This window comes from Anomaloglossus baeobatrachus, chromosome 7, assembly GCF_048569485.1.
Source record: "Anomaloglossus baeobatrachus isolate aAnoBae1 chromosome 7, aAnoBae1.hap1, whole genome shotgun sequence".
Classification (NCBI taxonomy): Eukaryota; Metazoa; Chordata; class Amphibia; order Anura; family Aromobatidae; genus Anomaloglossus; species Anomaloglossus baeobatrachus.
Window position 1 is genome coordinate 170,653,884 of NC_134359.1, and position 21,847 is coordinate 170,675,730.

The window sequence follows — 21,847 nt, forward strand, 5'->3', positions numbered from 1 at the left end:
CTTTTTCTTTCTCTTTTTCTTTCTCTTTTTCTTTCTCTTTTTCTTTCTCTTTTTCTTTCTCTTTTTCTTTCTCTTTTTCTTTCTCTTTTTCTTTCTCTTTTTCTTTCTCTTTTTCTTTCTCTTTTTCTTTCTCTTTTTCTTTCTCTTTTTCTTTCTCTTTTTCTTTCTCTTTTTCTTTCTCTTTTTCTTTCTCTTTTTCTTTCTCTTTTTCTTTCTCTTTTTCTTTCTCTTTTTCTTTCTCTTTTTCTTTCTCTTTTTCTTTCTCTTTTTCTTTCTCTTTTTCTTTCTCTTTTTCTTTCTCTTTTTCTTTCTCTTTTTCTTTCTCTTTTTCTTTCTCTTTTTCTTTCTCTTTTTCTTTCTCTTTTTCTTTCTCTTTTTCTTTCTCTTTTTCTTTCTCTTTTTCTTTCTCTTTTTCTTTCTCTTTTTCTTTCTCTTTTTCTTTCTCTTCTTCTTTCTTCTCCCAGGACATGTGGGTAGTGCGTCCTTGTATTTAGTCCTCAGGGTCCCACAGTTGTTTCTCTGATTAACAGGCCTTTTCCCCTTGCAGTAGACATGCTTCGCCTGCCAGTTCTTCTCCAGAAGGTGCGTCCTGCGTATTGTGCGCTGCCCCGGCCTCTCTGTCGAGCTTACGCTAAAGATGTCAAGTTTGGGGCAGATGCCAGAGCTCTTATGCTACAAGGAGTCGATCTTTTGGCTGATGCTGTTGCGGTCACAATGGGGCCAAAGGTAATTACTGATGCTGTCTGGGATGTGTGTGTTGTAGAACTTTGAGACCTTGCCACTGCTGGCAGCTCAGACCCCTCCTAATTCCCAGAGAAGCAAACTTAGTTTGTGCATTAGACATAATGTGCCCTCGTTAAAGAGAATCTGTCACCGGATTGGGCAGCACAGTAGCTCAGTGGTTAGCACTATTGCTTTGCAGCGCTAGGGTCCTGGGTTCATATCCCACCAAGGACAACATCTGCAAGGAGTTTATATGTTCCTATGTTTGCGTGGGTTTCCTCCCACACTCCAAAGACATACTGATGGGGAATTTGGATTGTGAGCCCCAATGGGGACAGTGATGATAAAGTGCTGTGGCATTAATAGCTCCATAAGTGAGTAAAATAAGTGTAATCTGAGAGCATTATAATGTAGGGGCAGAGACACTGATTCCAGTGATATATAACTGGTCTGCTTGGTATAAGTTTAATAAAATCATTGCCTTCTCTGTCAGTTCTCTGGATGCTGATCTGATGCACGGAAAAATGCAAAAAGAATTGACGTGCTGTAGTTTTCCCTTGCATTGACTCCGACCATGTCTCCGACTCCCACATATATTGCTTGTATTTAAGTGAAAAATGTATTGTAGTACAATGTGAACATCAGACATTTAATCATTTTTATGATACAATAATCAAGATATTTAGAACATAAAATATATTCATTGGATACAACTTTAGAGCACAAACTGTAAAAAATTGTAAATATGTAATACAGTAGGTAATATGCAGATTACATATATATCTTGTGTGCGTGTATATAATTGTATATATACACAAGATATATATGTAATCTACTGTATATTACATATTGTATTACATATTTACAATTTTTTTACAGTTTTGTGTTCTAAAGTTGTATCCAATGAATATATTTTGTTCTAAATATCTTGATTATTGTATCATAAAAATGATTAAATCTCTGATGTTCACATTGTACTACAATACATTTTTCACTTAAATACAAGCAATATACTAAATGTTATTATTTAGTATGTTTTTGTTGAAAACTGTTTTTTTGCCACTTGCATAGTGTTATATATAACATTATGTAATACACTATGTAAGTGGCAAAAAACAGTTGAACAAAAACATACTAAATAACATTTGTGCAGTCTATAAATTTGTTCTAAGAAATAGAAATGCCTCCATCAGATCCTCCTTCGTAGATGACCTCAAATCTGACCTAATAATTTTAAGGCTAGAGAACAACCTCTCTACACTAACTTGGGTTGGAGGCAAAGCCGTACATGGGCAACATCTCTAACAATTTTCGGGTATAAAGGAATTTCCTCATGCACAGTCAGTTTTGATGAATGGTTGAAGTTTTCTATTTCTTTGAGAGCAAGTGAAAAATTTTACTGAAATCTGGTCAATCTGCTGCTATAGGAGACTGCGTGAAATCTTTTTCCTTGCGGCAACGCTTTGCCTGCTCCATGTCATCCAAATACTTGTCAAAGTTAAACTCCTATCTGATGAGGATGAAGATATGGCCGCAGTAGCACTGTCAGGCCCCAAGTCCTCTTGCGGCTGGCAGTCCTGTAGCCGCTCATCCTAACTGCTACCTCACTCAAAGCTTCTTTTCCTTTAGTAAGCTGTTGCTCATCAAGCAGTATACGATGACTTGGGTCCACATAAACAGCTGCCAGAAGAATTTTATTTTCCAATAGCTGTGTCTCTCTCCGTTTCATTGAAGCAGAAATGCCATCTGCGATTAAACCTCCTCTTTGGGACGGGCAAAATAGCAAGTTCTTCCACTCCCTTATGAAAATGCCAGGAGTAAAATCCTTAGCTTGTAATCTTTTAGTCACGGTAAATGGGTGATTAAGCAATTCCTTCAATTCAGCCACCTGTGTCCATTGACCTTCATTTAGGTTTACCTGAGGGTTCACCATATCTATAAGAAACTATTTTAGTTATTTAGTTATTAGTTTAATTAGTTTAGTTATTAAGTACTGCCCCACCAAGTGGCTTGATCAACAATTGCCCCTTTCCCAGCACGTCTCTTCAAGATGGAATCAATTTTAGGGGTTCTGGCGGCAATGACCAACTTCCTCACTTTTCCAATCAGATTTCCAGCATGTCCACCCAGTTTCACACATTCGGCTTTTCACCGGTTTGGCGGATGCGGCGCACGCCAGTACAGTACAGTACAGTGGCAGCGCCGCAACTTCCGGGTCACATGCTCCGGTAACATGACAGCATGTGACCGGCGTTTGTCGCGCTGCCACTGTATATACACTGTACTGGCGTGCGCTGCATCCGGCAAAAAGCAAGGTGTGAAACCGGGGTCCCTCTTGCAGACTATCTTATTGCCAGCTGCACCCTTTCCCATCCGCTGCGCCATTTCCCATCATCCATCCGCTGCGCCCTTTCCCATCCTCTGCCGCTCCTCCATCCGCTGCGCCCTTTCCCATCTTCCATCCGCTGCGCCCTTTCTCATCTGCCGCCCCGCCCTCTCGCATCGCATTATCCAGCGCAGTTGCTCGCTTCCAGACTGGAGTGGATGATGCGATGCGAGACTCGTGCATTGCTCTCACGTTTGGCACTGGTCTTAGTGGCAGGCGCTCATATTTTTTTTTTTTTTTTTTTTTTTTTACTGATGTCTGTATTTTTTTATTTCGCCAAACTAATTTTTTTGTATGGGGGGGGGGGGGCTAGTTTCCAAAATGGGATCACATGTGGGGGAGCTCCATTGTTTAGGCACCTCAGGGGGTCTCCAAATGCAACATGGCGTCTGCTAATAATTCCAATCAATTTTACTGTGAAATGGCGCTCCTTCTCTTCTGAGCCCCGCCGTACGCCCAAACAATTGATTTCCACCACATATGAGGTACCTGTGTACTCAGGAGAAATTGCACAATACATTTTATGGTGCATTTTTTCCTGATACCCTTGTGGAAAAAAAAAGCTACCTGTTTGAAAAAACAATTTTGTGGTAAAAAAAAGAATAAAATATTTTCACGGCTGAACATTACAAATGTTTGCGAAGCCTCCAGGGGTTCAAAGTGCTCACTAAACAGCTAGATAAATTCCATGAGTGGTCTAGTTTCCAAAATGGGGTCAATTGTGGGGGAGCTCCATTGTTTAGGCACTTCAGGGGGGTCTCCAAACGCAACATGGCGTCCGCTAATAATTCCAACCAATTTTGCTATGAAATGGCGCTCCTTGCCTTCCGAGTCCTGCCGTGTGCCCAAACATTTGATTTACACCACATATGGGGTATCTGCGTACTCAGGAGAAAATGCACAATACATTTTATGGTGCATTTTTTCTTGATACCCTTGTGATAAAAAAAGCTACCTGGTTGAAGCAACAGTTTTGTGGTAAAAACACATTTTTTTTCTTTTCACGGCTCAACGTTATAAACTTCTGTGAAGCCCCCAGGGGTTCAAAGTGCACATCAAACATCTAGAAAAAATATTTGAGGGCTCTAGTTTCCAAAATGGGGTCACTTATGGGGGAGCTCCATTGTTTAGGCACCTCAGGGAGTCTTCAAACCCGACATGGCGTCCGCTAATGAGTGCAGCTAATTTTGCACTCAAAAATTCAAATGGCGCTCCTTACCTTCCGAGTCCTGGCGTGTGCCCAAACATTTGATTTCCACCACATATGAGGTATCTGCGTACTCAGGAGAAAATGCACGATACATTTTATGACGCATTTTTCCTGATACCCTTGTGAAAATATTAATTTTTATGGCTAAAGTAACATTTTCATTTTTTTCTTCTACATTGCTTTGGTTGCTGTGAAGCTCCTAAAGGGTTAATAAACTTCTTGGATGTGGTTTTGAGCAGAGTGAGGGGTGCAGATTTTAGAATGGGGTCACTTTTGGGTATTTTCCGTCGCCTAGGTTTCTCAAATCACTCCAAATGTGATGTGGTACCTAAAAAATTTTTTTTTGTAAATTTTGTTGGAAAAATGAGAAATTGCTGAAACTTTGAACCCTTCTAACTTCCTAACGGAAATTTTTTTTTTTTTTTCTTTCAAAAATTGCGCTGGTGTAAAGCAGACAAGTGGGAAATGTTATTTAGTAACTATTTTGTGTGACCTATCTCTCAGATTTCTGGGCATAAAATTTCAAATTTTCCCTTTCGCCCATGACAGCACCACCTGAGAGAGAGGTTCCGCCTACATCAGGACAGGAAACCCACTGATAAAAAGGTGGTACCTCTCCTCCACATCAGTTTGGTTTCCTGTCCTGATGGGACAACCCACGGATTCTCCCAGGTCTGACCCGGTGTGGAAGTTTGGTTTCTTACCAAAAGCCGGCATTCGGGCCTGGATGCACCTCCCCAGGGCTTCGGCTGTCTGCGGTGGTGGGGCGCGGGCCTGGAGCGGGAGCTCGGCTCTGCGTCGCCCCAGGCTATGTGATCCTCACACGGAGCCCGTGAGACGGGCGCCCTGCTGACGGAACGCTGGGGTGAAGAGGAAGTTACGCGGCACCCGGAAGTTCATCACCTGTGCATGTGCAAGGTGTTCCAAGATGGCGGCGCTCAGTGAACGGATTTCGGGCGGGAAACTTGAACCAGGGAGGTATGAGGAGTCACCTTCGCTGCATTCTGGTGAGTATGACTTCTCCCCTATTCAGGATGGAAGACAACTCTCCTCCAGAGCAAGATGTGCTGGAACAGCATACGGATTCCCAGGGCAGCAAGGGGAGCGCTCCTCTGGCAGAGCTAGTCCCTCCAGTCCGGCAAGTCGACATTCCAGGGGATCCGAGAAATCCAAATCTGGAAGTCATAAACTGCCTCCGAAACCGGTACCAGATCCGCCATCTTGGGTGGTGAGTGTCTGCTGCAGCATTTCATTGTTTAAAAAGTCCCCCCTATGTTCCCTTCTTTCTTCAGGAGGTACCTCTAAGAGGAATCATAGGAATTGTGGGGTTTACAAGGACAGTCTATCCTCAGATTACCAAGGGGGCCTTGTCCCACCTGTCTGAGAGTTCTTCTGTTTTATTTAGATCATAATGTTGAAATTACATACAAAATTAAACATGACCAAATCCTGACATGTTTCGGACTCTAGAACAGGGTCCTTATTCTTACAACACAAAAAAAAGAGCCTGCTGAGTGTTGTGGTGCGCCTGTAACCCTAGCTATATTGGGAGGCTGAACTGTTGTATTACTTGTGCTTCTCAGTTCTGGTCCAGATTGTGCTATGTGCATCAGGTGGTTACTGTCCTCTGATGACTGAGGAAGGGTTGTGCCTGGCCAAAAAATCCCAAAGCAAATCAAAGCACTGTTAAAAAAAAAAACCAAACCACATAATGTTACCACAAAAAGCTTAATATACCATTTTGACACTCTAGGTGTGATCAAAGATACATAGTTTATAATTATATCATTCCACATGTTGTAAAGTGTAAATAAGCGAATCCCTCAGCACCAGAAAAGACTGCTTCTATTGTTCTCTGTTGTCAGCTTTTATACACAACGGTTATTGGTATAGAGAGGCTGCAACTATTATCCCTTGTTGTCAATCTTACAAGTCATAGAATAACTGTTATAATGTGGGAGAACTACTGCTTTTATTATCTGTTGTCAGCTATTACTAACCAAGAAAAGGCTGTTATAATATGGGGGAACCACATCCACTATTCTCTATTGTCAACCTTAACAGGCTAGGTAAGAAACTATTGTAATATGGAAACTAACGTCTATTGTTCTCTGTTCTCAGCCATACAAGCTGGGGAAAAAAAAAAGGGGTAATTTTAGTAGAAGGAAACTGCATCTCTTACTCTTTGGTTTTGGCTTATGTATGGAAGCACCAAGCCTCAAGGCTGAGTTGAGAGATATTAGCCGTGCTGAAGTCAGGGAAACACATAAACAATCCACTAGGAAAGATGGGGGAACTTCAGATAAATCAGGTGGCTCTGAACGGGGTTCCAGAAAATGTTCACCTGCCTCTTCCTCAGCCTTGGATTCTTCATCTTCCTCAGATGTGGACGGCAGACTATGCTTCCCATCCTCTGAGGTGACACCCCTAGTGGAAGCTGTCCACTCCACTATGGGGCTGGTGGATGATAAAGATCCTGAATTCACACAAGACCTCATGTTGGAGGCCTAGAATGCAGGTCCGTGGTACCTGGAAGGCTGCAGCAGGAGCTCTTTGCCCAGCGGTGGCAGGTACATGTGTAACAAGGTCCATAATGGTCTGGGTCCAACAATTAGAAGACTAACTTAAGGGTACCGTGTCTAGTAAGGACATTATTTCCTCATTTCCACGTATACAGGGGGCGGCAGACTTCTAGCGGATGCTTCCATCGACTCGCTCAAATTATCTGCAATGGTAGCAGCTCTTTCCAATTCAGCCAGAAGGGCCCTATAGTTGAAATGCTGGAAGGGAGACGTACAGTCCAGGAACAGACTATGCAGGATACCTTGTGAAGGAGACTTTTTGTTTGGATCACAACTGGATGATCTTCTGTCCAAAGCGACAAACAATAAACAAGGATTTCCAGCTGTAAGAACTCCATTCCCTCGTAGCCGTCCGTTTCGGAGGAAGCAATTTTCTATAAGGAGCCTCCCAGGGACCAGAACTCCTGGAAGGATAGACTGAAGAGGTCCTCAGGATTATGTTTGATCCATCATCCTCTACCAAGCCACGAGGCCTTCAATGACTCCACCATCCCAGTGGGGAGGAGGCTCTCCCTCTTCCTTGAGACTGTTTCCTCCAGCCTGTGGATTCTACAGATCATTGCAAAAGGGCTGACATTACAACTGGATTCGCCCCCTCGGGGGTATTTTATTGTAACATCTATATGACAGGGAGAGAAAAGAATAGTGATCTCCATCCTAGAGCACTTGGGGTGGATCATAAATCAGGAAAAATCTAGAACACAAACCTCAACAGTGTCTGTCTTTCTCAGGGCTGATCCTGGATTCAGTCGCTCAGAAGTCTTTTCTCCTGGAGGAGCAGATACTGAAGTCACAATCCCTGGTCACCTTGGCGATTGAAAAACCAGTCATCAGTCCTCAGACAGGCTATGTCTATTGTGGGGACCCTCACATCCTGCATCCCCACGGTTCCTTGGGCTCAGATAGATATGAGATCCCTTCAGATGGAGGTCCTGGTCTGACGGCAACAGTCAGGAGGCTTCTTGGATATAAGACTCCGCTTGCATCCAAAGGTGTTGCTTTCTCTGTCCTGGTGGCAGGACTTAACTCTATTGTCCGCAGGGGTGTCCGGGTGTCCCAACATAACGGATATCATCCCAACAGATTCAGGTCACTTAGACTGGGGAGTTTACCTGAGAACTCACCTGTTACAAGGACTATGGGACGATCATGTGAGGACTCAGTCCTCAAACTTCAGTGAACTAACTGCAATAAAATCAACCAGGGATCATCCCATGACAATAGATGCAATGCCGATCCCCTGGTCACAGGGTCTTCTATATGCCTTTCCACCCCTGGTTCTTCTTCCGGCGGTGCTCAGGAAGGTTCGGGAAGAAGAGGCCCTCATTATCCTCATAGCTCACTTCTGGCCAAAAAGAGCCTGGTTCTGTTGGCTCCAAAGACTGGCAATATCAGACCCTTGGATACTGCCGGACAGGACAGACCTACTAGTCCAGGGACCAATGTGCCAACCCAAGGCTCCTACCCTCCACTTGACAGCGTGGCATTTGAAAGGCGGCAGCTCCTAGCACAGGGATTCTCCTGAGAATTTAGTAAAACTCTCCTTAAAAGTAGGAAGCCGGTCGCCACTGGAATTTAGGGAAGGGTCTGGTGAAAATTCCAGCAAGTTTCCTGGGCACAGATCGGGGGCCCCCCTCTCTTCCTGGCCATCCTGGAAATCCTTCATTAAAGGTTGGATTGAACTTATCCACTAGCACCTTTTTGAAGGTACAAGTTTTGGCCCTAGGAGCCCTCTATAAACATAACCTCAGAGAATAGATGGATTAGCAGGTTCATTAAATCCTGTGCTAGAGCGACTCCTGTCCCTTCTCCTCGCATGCCTCCCTGAGATTAAATCTTGTCCTTTTGATGCCCTTATAGACACCCCATTGAGCCCCTTTCAGATGTTCCCTCCAAGACCCTGAAGGTGGTACTACTCATTGCTTGACGTCCGCTAGACGAGTGGGTGACCTACAGGCGCTCTCCGTTGTCCATCCATATACCCAAATTTTGTTCGATAGGGTGGTATTGCATACAGATCCCTCATAGCCTAAAGTGGTCAAGCCCTTCACAGGTCCCAGGAATTCATACTCCCTTCCATTGTGACCCTCCTTCCAATGACAAAGTGGACAGGCTCCATAGCTTGGATGTAAGACTTGCCCTTATAACCTACTTAGATAGGACCAGGGAATTGCAAGAATCTCAGGCCCTGTTTTTGTTATTTTACAGCCCCCGGACTTTCCCTAGAACGTATCTACAAGCACCTTGGCTAGGTGGGCCTGGGATGCGATGTCGCTGACCTAGTCAGCTAAGAGGGTGCCAGTTTCCCTGCAGATTAGGGCCTTTCCACTGGGTCACTTTCTACTACTTGGGCTGAGCGGGCAGAGGTGTCTATTGATCATATATGCAGGGCCGCCACTTGGTCCTCTTCCTCTACCTTTTTCTGTCACTATAGACTTGACTTGTCCTCCACGGCCGACGCTTCTTTGTAGACGGGTATTACAGGCGGTGGTCCCTCCCTAAGGTGATTGGTCTCTAGAATCTCTCAGGTGCTGCTGTCATGGGCGAAAGGGAAAAATCTTAATTACCGGTAATGGGATTTTCAGAAGCCCATGACAGCACCCTTAGTTCCCCCCCCTATTCACTGGTTATGGGCACCCTTCGGGGAGTGTTAGAGTTAATGGTGTATTCCTTTGGTGGTGGTGTGATTTAACATTTTTGTTTGTGTTTTGTTGGTCCTCTCTGGCTCTGTAAACCTACTGATGTGGAGGAGAGGTACCACCTTTTTTATCAGTGAGGTTCCGCCCACATCAGGACAGGAAACCATCTCTCAGGTGGTGCTGTCATGGGCTTCTGAAAATCCCATTACCGGTAAGTAATTAAGATTTTTGCTGTTCTGTTGTAATATCTGTTTGTTCCTCAGTTACATGAACAGCACTGTGGCTCCATCTCTAACATACTGAATCCTAAATTTTCTTCTAGCTGTTGTTCATTACTCTCATTCATCAGTGTAATTGTACTTCTGTTTCCAGCATTGTCCGTTACTATAGCAAGAACCTGTTCTTTTTTGCGTTCCTAATCTTGCAGAACTTTTTCCACTAAGGCCTGGAGAAAACTGGCTGGTGTGATGAGCTTTACTATCTTTTACTGCCAGTGTCTTACTAACAATTTCTTTCTTGTCACAAACATATCGAACATTGATGGCAAAATAATTCAGTGAAATGCAGTGACTCTGGGCATCCCAGCAAAGGCAATGGGTTTCAAGATAGGACATTCAGACGCATCGTTTTGTGAGGATCCTCACAAAGAATTAGCATGTCAGTTTATGGCGTTTTTCTAATCTGCTTTTGCTATTGAAAGCATTATTTATGAGCTCAAAAACCTTTCAGGTGATGCGTTTTTTTTTTAAAAAGCTGATCTGCTTTTGCAGCTGAAAAACGTATCCTCAAAAAACGCCGCAAAAACGCTGTGTGTGAATGTAGCCTTAGATCAGGAATAGAACAGACATTTATAGGACATTTAATAACTTTCCCAAATTCCTATGAAAAAATATTCAGCATATTCTGCATTGCACTACTGTCCCAAATTTATTATATATTTTAGGAGTCGGTGCATTTTATACCGACTCCACCAAGATGAGCTCCTACTATCCGACTCAGATTCCACAGCCCTAGTCACCAAGGTACTCAAAGCCTCTGGGATCACGCTAGAAGCATGATCAAAGGTGCTTGTCAGTTCTGCACTGACAGTCTAATGTATCGAATATGCTTGTGCATTGCAAAACATTCAAGCGATCAGAAGAATAAAAAGTAATGTCCCATATAGGGACTATATAAGAAGGAAAAAACAGAAAATAAAGAACAAAAATAGTTTGTCTTCCACCCCCCCCCCCCTTCATAGCACCACAATATGTCTAAAACACGGTTAACGTCCACAAGTTTGGCATTATTATAGCTATGAAAGACCACTGAATTTATGGGGTGTGGTGTGTCTCCAGAAATATAAGCATGGCACGATGTACTGGACACGACAAGAAATGTCCTTTCTCACCTTTTCATTGGGGACACAGACAGTGGATATTATGATGTCTCCATGGAGGCGTGACACTAGATTTGAAAAGGTGTTAGCTCCTCCCCCCACAGCATATATCCTAGCTAGACAGGAAACTAGCTAAGTTTTTTTTTCTACTGTCGGCAGGGAGGTTGACATGTCTGGCCTGAGCCCTACCAGGTGCATTAGGCCAGCTTATTTTGTGTTTTATTTATTTTGTTTTTCTTATTGATTCTATTTTAGCTTATGGGGCAATACCAGGGTGCCTTGCCACCCTCGTTCTCCCCGCGTACGGGCAGAGGAAACCTGGCATGCACAAGCCGTCAGTCTTCCCTCGCGCCCAAGTGGTTGGGTCTGCGTACCCCTCCAGGCTCCCTGGAAGCACCTCACACCAAGGTAGCTCCAGAGGGATAAGCAGAGCCGAGGACCTGCTTCAGCCTTGAGCCGAAGATGCGTCCCCGAGATCCCCGCATCCCCGGACCGACGCGTCTTCAGACGGAGCCAGGAGCAGGTAGGGAGACGACGAGTCATCTGTTCCCTGCATCCAAACCGCTGCCTCAAGAGGCGCCGGTGGGGTGATGCGGGCTGTGTTCCGGGGAGCCTCATTAATTTAGCCCCCGGCGTCGGCCTGCATTCTAGCAACGCCCCCTCTCGCTGCTCTGAAGGCCGCTCCCTCAGTTGCAGCGGCTCTCCTCCTGATTGGCCGTCACGTTAGTCCCAGCCCTGGGACCAATCAGCTTCCGGGGGCCGTCTCTCCTCCATGCTGCCAGGAACGCTGGACGCCATTTTCCACGTGGGGAGCAGACACGGGTGAGATTGCCTCCTTGGCTCTGCACTTCTGCAGCGCTATATAACGCTCTGCTCAGCGGTATATCGCTGTCTCTCTCAGGGCTGTGGAGTCGGTAAGCCACAGTTGCGACTCCGACTCCTGGATTTTATCAGGTTCCGACTCCGGCTCCGACTCCTTCATAAATGGCCAATTCATAACAACAAATTTACTGTTGTAAAATATTAACATCGTGCTTATTCAGTTTCTCACCATCATATAAGTAATAAGACCACTTGGAGCAAAAACTACATTTATTAGAATACAATTAGAATATAGCAAATAACTTTTCTAAACTTTTCTAAGCTGTAAGTAAATATGCAATAAACACTTTTATGCAGTTAATAATAATAAGAAATCTATAAATTTGTCCTCAGAAAAAGTATTGCCTCGGTCAGATCCTCCTTCATGGATGCCCTCAAATCTGATCTAATTATTTTGAGAGCAGAGAACAACCTCTCTACACTAACTTGTGTTGGTGGCAAAGCAGTAACCACTCGTGCAACATCTCTGACAATGTCAGGATACAGAGGAATCGCTTGTTGCGCTGTTATTTTTGATGAACGGTTAAATTTCTCAATTTCTTTTAGTGCACATGAAAAATTCTGCTGACATGTACTGGCTGTGTTCCTTGATGGGGATGACTCTTCTTCTATGCGGGAATGCTTTGCACGGTCCTTGTGATCCAAATATTTTTCGAAATTAAATTCTTCATCAGTTGATGATGAGGGTGCAGATGTGGCAGGACGACCAAATTCTTCTTGTTCCTCCTGACTGTTCTGCAACCCTTTCATCCTTAGGCTATGTGCGCACTTACCGGATTTTGCCGCGGATTTTCCGCGGATTTGCTGCATGTTTCGCTGCAGAAAATGTTCATAACATCTCTGCAGTGAATCACCAGCAAATCCTATGGAGAAAAAAAATCCTGTGCGCACTGGGCGGAATTTGACAGCTGCATGTTTTGCTGCGGGAATTCCGCAGCAAAAACAAGTGCATGTCACTTCTTTTCCGCACATCGCTGCGGGATTTCACTCCATTGACTCAATGTTAATCATGAAATCCCGCAGGGAATAACGCAGGCAGCAAATTCTGTGCGGTTCACTGCGTTTTCCTGCGTTATTCCCTGCGGTATTTCGCGGTTTACCTCCGGTAATGTGCATCGCTTGTCTGCGGTTTTGCAGGGAAGTGATGTCATTACAGGAAGAGGAAGCCGTGCAGAGAGTAAACACACACAAATCACACACACATAGACACATCACAGACATAGAACACATAGACACAGGACACATAGAACACACATAGAAAGAAAACGGAAATATAGGAAAAAAAGAACGTGGGCTCCGCTGCATATTTACCGTCCAGCCGAGGTAAGCACACAGCGGCGGCCTGGTATTCTCAGGCTGGGGAGGGAGAGGGGCAGGGTTAATGTCCCCCGCCTCACTCCCCCTCCCACAGCCGAGAATATCAGCCGCAGCTGCCCCGGCACTGTCGCATGCATTATGCGACAATGCCGGCGTGTCCTCGGCTCTTCTTGCCACCGTGTAGCAGTGGTGGCAAGGTAATACAAGGGTTAATGGCGGTGGGGGACCACCGCCATTAACTCCAGGCTTGATCATGGCAGCGTCTATGTGACAGCTGACATGATCAACCCGTAAGTAAAGTGAAAAAAAACAGACACCGAAAAATCCTTTATTTTAAATAAAACAAACAAGCCTCATTCACCATTTTATTAACCCCTCCCGTACCAAAGCTCCGGCGTAATCCACACAGCTCCGGCTCCTGCGTCCTGCACTGCTTCCATCCAGCCGCGACTGTCACAGACACAGCGCTGAATGAAAGCAGCAGACAGCAGAGGTAATTACCGGTCATTTCCCACGGCCGGTAATGTGAACTCACTGCCGACCGTGGGAAATGCAGCGATCTGTCATCTATCTATCTATCTATCTATCCCTCTATCTATCCCTCTATCTATTCTTCTGTCTATCTACTCTCAGAATTAAATGACTTTTTTTTTTTCTTTTTTTTCAATGTGCTTTATTGCATTGAATGCAATAAAGCACATCCCAACCCGCACGAGGCAAAACCGCGGCAATACCGCGAATAATACCGCGGTAAAACCGCAGCAAACCGCGGCAAACCGCATGCGGTTTTCAGGTGCGGTTTCCCGCGGTTTTTTACCGCGGGTGCGGTAATCTTTGAGGGCATGCGGAATTTTCTCAAGAAAATTCCACTTCCCAGTGCGCACAGAGCCTTACTGCTATTTCAAACAGAGCTTCTTTTCCTTAGCTGTTGATCATCTAGAAGAATCCGATGCATTGGGTCTACATAATCAGCTGCCAAAAGAATGTTATTTTGTAATAGTAGCTCTCCTCTCCGTTTCATTGATGTAGCAATGCCACTTGCAATTAACCCTCCTCTTTGGGACAGGCAAAACATCAGGTTCTTCCACTCCTTTAAGAAAATACCTGGAGTTAAGTTCTCTGCTTGTAATTTTTTAGTCACTGTAAATGGGTGCTCTTGCAATTTTTCCAGCTCAGTCACCTAATTCCACTGACTTTCATTTAGCGTCAGTTGAGGGTTAGCCATGTCTACAAGAGAGGTTTTCAGTTCAACCAAGCGCTGAATCATTAAGTACTGCCCCATCGTGTGGCTTGATCAATAATTGCCCCTTTTCCAGCACGTCTCTTCAAAATTGAGTCAACTTTAGGGGTTCTGGCAACAGTAGCCAATTTTCTCACCTTGCCAATCAGTGCAGCAGCATGTCCTTCTTGCAGACTGTCTCTTATAGCCAGCTGTAGCGTATGCACAACACAGCGCATGTGATGAATGAAAGAACATATTAACACAGTTTCAACAAGATCATCTAAACTATCATGTTGCTGTTAATCTGAAGCAACTTCAGTTTGCTCCTCAGTTACAATACTGTGTTCCTCTATTTCAAACATTTCTGTGTCTGTGGACCCAGAATGTTCTTCTAGCTGCTGGTCACAATCATTACTCTCATTTATTAGCTTAATAGTACTTATCATATTTGAAGCATTGTCAGTTACGACAGAAAGAACTTGCTCTTTTTTAAGTTCATAGTCTTGCAGAACCTTTTCCACCAAGACCTGGAGAAACTCACTGGTGTGATGAGCTTTGGTGTCTTTTACTGCCAATGTCTTGGTAACTATTTCTTTTTTGTCACAAACAAATCGGACATTGATGGCAAAATAGTTCACTCTGTGACGTGTGCAGGCATCCATTTTAAGAAACAGAAAGCGTCCCTTGAGAGTTTTTTTAAGTTCTTCCTTTTGTTTAAAAGCTTCTTCGATTACTAATTTTCTAATACTCTCTCCAGAGAAACACCAAGCTTGCGGGCCATTTCCCCATTCAGACACACAAAAGCTGGTCGTGAAAATAATGAAATAGGCACACTATCCTTTACAACAAGCTCTATGATCTGTTTTTTAAATGTATCTACTGTCATTGTCACAGTAACTTTGTCACTGACAAAATATCTTGCAACTGATGGCTGAAAAGTTCTCTGCTCCTTTGTTTGGCTGGAAGAGCTGGGCACTGGTTCATTGGTTTGGATGCAGTCTTTCTCATCCACTGCTTTCAGTACTTCTGGATGAAAGCACTGTAAATCTCTCTTTAGATTAGAAGCTCTGGTAGGAGTATTTTTATCTTTGCCTGAATATGCACTCATCTTGGCTTCACAGCATTTGTTTTTGTCTGGATAATTTGTCATACACTGACAGACAGACATAATGTTTTCTATCTTGAGTGATCGTGAAATGTTCAAATACAGCTGATTTAATGTGATGCTTCTTTGACATTCTCAGGTTTTTAATTCTGCATTCACAATCCAAATGACAATTGTTTTTCCTAAAAACAATTGTACAAAATTGCCAGGTCGTACAACTGATATAGTGGTCAGTAATACTGTTATTATTCCTCGTGTACTCACAGTTAACTATTGCAAAGTTTGTTGAAAAAATAATACTTCTTACAGACTTCCTCTTCTGAGTAGCAGGCAGCTGTGAGACGCTTGGAAGACTCACATCTAAAATGATCTAGTCTAGAGGAGGAGCTTTACTACTAAGAATTTGCAACACATTTTCACTTTCAGTTTCATACATTGTAAGTAGGGGGGTTGGGGCAGCATGAGGTTAACAAAGTATAAGATTAGATAAGGGCAGTGGAGAACAGTGACACACAAGAAGTAAGGGTACCGTCACACTTTAGCGACGCAGCTGCGATCCCACCAGCGATCTGACCTGGTCAGGATCGCTGCTGCGTCGCTACATGGTCGCTGGTGAGCTGTCAAACAGGCAGATCTCACCAGCGACCAGTGACCAGCCCCCAGCCAGCAGCGACGCGCAAGCGACGCTGCCCTTGCACGGAGCCGGCGTCTGGAAGCTGTGGACACTGGTAACTAAGGTAAACATCGGGTATGGTTACCCGATGTTTACCTTAGTTATCAGCGCACACCGCTTAGCTTAGTGTGTGCAGGGAGCAGGACCGGCACTGGCAGCGTGAGAGCTGCGGAGACTGGTAACGAAGGTAAATATCGGGTAACCACCTTAGTTACCCGATGTTTACCTTGGTTACAGCTTACCGCAGGCTGTCAGACGCCGGCTCCTGCTCCCTGCACATTCAGGATTGTTGCTCTCTCGCTGTCACACACAGCGATGTGTGCTTATCAGCAGGAGAGCAACAATAAAAAAACAAACCAGGGCTGTGTGTAACGAGCAGCGATCTCACAGCAGGGGCCAGATCGCTGCTCAGTGTCACATATAGCGAGATCGCTAATGAGGTCACTGCTGCGTCACAAAAAACGTGACTCAGCAGCGATCTCAGTAGCGATCTCGCTGTGTGTGAAGTACCCCTAAGAAATGTCTCTATCTCCAGCAGAACTGCTTATCACTGTTGTTCATAGTTTGATAGAACATATATATTTGAGTAACATTTATAAAATTCATATGAAAGTTCAATTATGAAATATTAATAAAAATTTTTTAAAGCTGTAGTCTGAGTCGGTACATTTTTACCGACTCCGACTCCAACCAAAACTAACTCCGACTCCACGACTCCGACTCCACAGCCCTGGTCCTGCTGGCTAGCGGTGTATATCAGCTGCTAGCGGTATATACTGGCTCTGCCTGCAGGTATATGCCGACTGTTTGACAGTATATGCCATTTTGCTATCGGTATATACCGGCTGTGCATAGCAGTCACTTTATAATACTGCTAGTTGCTCCTCACTCATATAACAGCGGCATAACGATAGGGCTGTAGGACTCTATTGCTGACATGCGTAACCGCAAGGGTGATAAACCTTCCCAGGCGTCCTCTACGGACCTGTACTATGCCTGTACCACCTGTGGATGCTCGTTTTCTAATGGCCGAAGCTATGCACTATGTCGGGGCTGCGATGCCCCTACTACCGTGCCACAACAGACCCAGTTGCCGGACCAGGATGCCGTTCAGTCTTTGGATTCCGCTCTGGCCACCGGCCAGGCAGCACTCCCGTCTGATGACGTAATACCTGCATGGGCTCTTCTAATGTCTAAAAGGTTAGATGACCTTGCCGCTCAGATATCTCAGCTGTCCACAGGCTCCCACAGCCTTCCCCCGCCTCAGCTCCCTCAGAGGAGTCCGCCTGCTTCATCTGGTCTCTTCCCCAGAACGTAAAAAGGCTGTTTCCAAAAGGCGCCATTGCGACCTCTACGCCTCATCCGACTCGGACGATGGTCAGTCTGACCGAGGTTCTGTGACCTTTTAGTAGTCACGATTCTCAAGACTCTGACTTTGAGTCAGATGTCCTTTCTGACTCTAGGCATATAGAAGACACACTAATTTCTGCTGTCAATCACTGTTGCTTTCTGATCAGCCTCCGGACCCGACTTCTCAGTTGGCAATCAAGCGGGCCAAGAAGCCTCCTAAGTCCTTTGCCCAGGAACCGGTTTTTCGTCAAATTATATCTAAACGGTGGGATCACCCTGATAGAAGGTTTAATAAAAAAACCTTCTCTTCCTTTGCTTATCCCTTTCCATCTGAAATGGTTAAGACCTGGTCAGTTCCCCCCATTGTGGATCCGCCAGTATCCAGACTGGCTAAACACACGGTCATGTCTGTTTCAGACAATGCGTCTATCAAGTACTCGTCCGACTGGGCAGTTGATGCTGCGGTCAAATCTATTTTCCAGGCTTCGGGCTCCTCTCTTCGCCCCCTGTTTGCCTTGACATGGGTCTCGAGAGCTATGGGTGTGTGGAGTAAGAACCTGCACAGGATGCTTCGCTCTTGTAATATTCCTCCGGAGGCTTTTGAGATCCTTGATTTGTTCTCTCTAGCCTCTAATTATTTTCTTGACGGCTCCCTAGATGCAGGTAGTTTGTCAGCCCTAACGGTAGCCAATGCTATCTTCGCCCGCAGAGTCCTTTTGGCTAAAGATATGGAATGCAAACAGTGCGTCCCAAGAAATCCCTGTCCACACTCCCCTTCCAGGGCCTTCGTCTGTTTGGAGAATCCTTGGATAAACTCATATCTGAGACGATGGGTGGTAAAAGTACCATTCTACCACAAAAGCGGCCTGTATCCAGGAATTTTAAAAGATCTCCTTGGCACAGGCAGCCCTTTCGGCCAACAGGTTTCTGCGTTCTCTTCTTCCAAAACGCCATGCCTTATTTCAGGCCATAGCCTCTTTACAGAAGGCAAACATTCATTCCAGTGCCCCTGGAACAGCGCGGCAAAGGTTTCTATTCAAACCTTTTTGTCGTCCCCAAAAAGGATGGCTCTGTCCGCCCTATCTTGGACCTGAAAAGGCTGAACAGATTCGGACCTTCCGAATGGAATCGTTGAGAGCAGTGCTAGCCGCCATGGAACCGGGAAAATTCCTAGCTTTCATAGATGTTCAAGATGCTTATTTACACATTCCCATATGTGTATCTCATCAACGGTTCCTTCGTTTTGCCGTAGGACAGTCATTTCCAATTCAGGGCTCTCCCCTTTGGGCTGGCCTCTGCGCCTCGGGTCTTCACAAAGGTCATGGCGGCCGTCATGTCCATTTTACACCCCAGAGGCGTCCAGGTCGTTCACTATTTGGACTACCTTCTTGTCAAAGGGAGCTCTCGTCGAGTTTGCTCAGAAAGCGTGCAGATTTGCCTAGACACGCTGTCAAGGCTAGGGTGGCTTATCAACTTCAACAAGTCTTCCCTCATTCCTCATCAGTGCATCACCTTTTTAGGTATGCTGATAGACACGGCTCAGTCCCGGGTTTTTCTTCCAGAAGACAAGGTCTTCCCTGATCCGGGCCGCCCAATCCCTCCGCTCCCGCCGTTACACTTCCCTTCAGAATGGAATGAGAGTGTTAGGCAAGATGGTTGCAGTCATGGAAGCCGTGTCCTTTGCCCAATTCCATCTGCGCCCTCTACAGCTGGATCTTCTATCCTCCTGGGACAAGCATCCAGCTTCTCTAGACCGCTCAGTCCGCCTATCTCGGACCGCGCTCAGCTCCCTCGTCTGGTGGACTCAAGCCTCATCCCTATCTCAAGGGAAGTCCTTCCGCCCTGTCCACTGGCAAGTAGTCACGACGGATGCCAGCCTGATAGGCTGGGGGGCGGTGTTTCTCCACCACACTGTTAACGGACGCTGGTCTCCTTCCGAGCGCTCCCTGCATATCAACGTTCTAGAGATCAGAGCCTTATTTTTGGCCCTTCAGAATATTAAATTTTCAACTTTTCAATCTTATTTTTGTATAAAATGCAAAAAAAGTCATCTTGAGCTTTATGCCTTCTTTAGAGACCATTTCATTTTCCATTTGCTTAATTGTTCACAACAGTAATTTTGACTAGGGGTGCCCAAATGTTTGCATGCTACTGTATAATGAAACAAAATGAGCCTCACTAAGATAGTGTTCTTTCAAGTATATCTCACTAGTGTTCTTCAATAGGGCCCAAACCTCCCTTTTGACTGCTCTTGATATACATTAGGTATTGCTCCAATATTCTACCCTTAGGATGTTTGATATAACAAAGAAGTCTAGTTGCCCTTTCAGGAGAAGTATTGCTTCCCTTGAGATTGTTGAATGTTTTCTTCTCTACAGTGGTTGTCAGCGTGCCTCATCTGCAAATACTACAGTAATAGAACTGATTTGAAAGTAAATCAGAGGTAGCCTGTATAGCCTGAAGGTTGGCTGATCACACCATTAACCACAATTTGAAAATGTAAGTGTATCAGAACTTTTTCACAAAGCACTCCAAACTACAAAGTTCTGGGAGCCGAAGTGTATCGCAAAGAGGAAAACTTAGTATACCCTTCTTTTTTTAAATCGGATCTTTTTTTTATTAAATCATAAGGGATCGATTCAGAGAGTATTTCACTTTTCATATAACTGATAACAATAAACAGATAAACGCATGTGGTTTATAAATCAGGTTCTTTCTCTGCATGTATGTAAATATAGTAATAGAGTTCTCAAATCATAATTATATTATATAGCTTGAGCCTACAAACCTCGTGGCTCTACAAATAAACAAAACTTAAATTATGCAATAATGCCTCAGACTAACAAACACCACCTCCATCAGCCGTGTCGCTCCACATCATATTGCTATACTCTCCCGCCCCTCCCTCTCCGTGCAGTGATCAATGAAACCGTTCCAATCCTCTCTCACCTCTTCATTCATAGTCCACTTCGCCACAGAAAAGACTAGTTTTAACTCACATATGCCTCACATATCCTCACATATGCCATCACTGCAGGCACAACAGTAACCGGTCCAGCATTGCATCCCGAACCAGTGCACTAGAGGGTAGGCCCGGCAACTCCATCCATGGCCGCCAAATGTTGTAAAACTTATTAAACTCCCCTTTCCAATCTTATGACGTTATTTAATTTTGTTTTTGAGCTCTGGTAATATTGGTGGTAGAGGGTCTAACCAGTGATATGCAAGTAGCTTTCTTGCTTGGTACAAGATACGGGCTATTCCCAGAGCTGTTGGAGAATCCGGGTCCACTTCTCCTTCCCACAGACTCAACAGGCAAAGGCGGGGCGACGGTTGTATTGTGATATGATATATTTGATCTATAAGTCCCAGGGTTTGGTTCCAGAAATCACCAATGTGTCCACACTCCCACATAACATGCATCAAATGGGCATCATCCTGTCCACACCTAACACAGTGTGTTTGGTCTGAGTCCCATCTTAAATAGTAGACTGGGAGTTTTATATACCCTGTGGATGAGATATATTTGAAACAGCTTTTGGCACTCCGATACCGCCAGTTTAGGAACTTTTTCCAATATATCAGACCACTGGCCTTCAGTCAGGGGACCGACGTCTCGTTCCCATTTGCTTTTAACAATCAATGGATGTGTTTCCAGATGGGCAGGTAGTAATTTTTTATATAATTCCGAAATAAGACCCTTAGAGGACTCAGATGTAAGCAGCCTATGTAATGTTTGTGTCACTGTTACCGGGTTTGTCCTCCCCTGTCTTTCCAGTGCGTGTCTCAGCTGCAAATACTGATAAAAGAAGACATGCGGAAGGTGAAACTCCGTTCTCAGTTGTTCAAAGCTTTTAAGAGTATTATTTTGTAGTACTTGTGACACTAAATGGATCCCTTTTATCCTCCCATCCTCTGAACCCTACTAATTTTTTTAATTACTGGCAAGTCGGGGTTCTGCCACAGTGGCCAGAGCTCTGTAGGTCCGCTTATCCCCAAAAGAGACTTGCCCCTGTCCCACACCCGGAATATCATAGCCAGTGTGGGATATCGTGCCCCATTTATTTGTCTTTGTCCCACATCCAACCGGCAACCTGGGTACTTCCATACTGATCCCTCTTTCACTATATCACCACTGGTATCATACCCTCCTTCTTTGCCCCAACCCCTCAGATGTTGCATCTGGGAGGCTATATAGTATATATATATATGGGTTTGGTACTGCCAGTCCTCCCTCCCTCCTTTCCCCGCTGTAGCACTTCCAGTCGAATCCTAGCTTGCTTTTTCTTCCAAATAAGTTCCCGCAATATTGTATTAGTTTTTACAAAAAATTCCCTACATATCCACACTGGAGAATTATGTATAAGATATTGTAATTGT

At 44.7% G+C, this 21,847-nt stretch overlaps 1 protein-coding gene across 2 annotated transcripts in view; it reads left to right on the plus strand.

Annotated features, from left to right (window-relative positions):
- HSPD1 (heat shock protein family D (Hsp60) member 1) overlaps positions 1-21,847 on the plus strand; it is a 282,968-nt gene that overhangs the window by 7,846 nt on the left and 253,275 nt on the right. For both annotated transcript variants that reach the window (XM_075317799.1, XM_075317798.1), the window contains exon 2: positions 548-726. In XM_075317799.1, coding sequence (XP_075173914.1) covers positions 553-726 — 174 coding nt within the window. In that variant the 5' untranslated portion in view covers positions 548-552. The remainder of the gene's footprint in view (positions 1-547; positions 727-21,847) is intronic.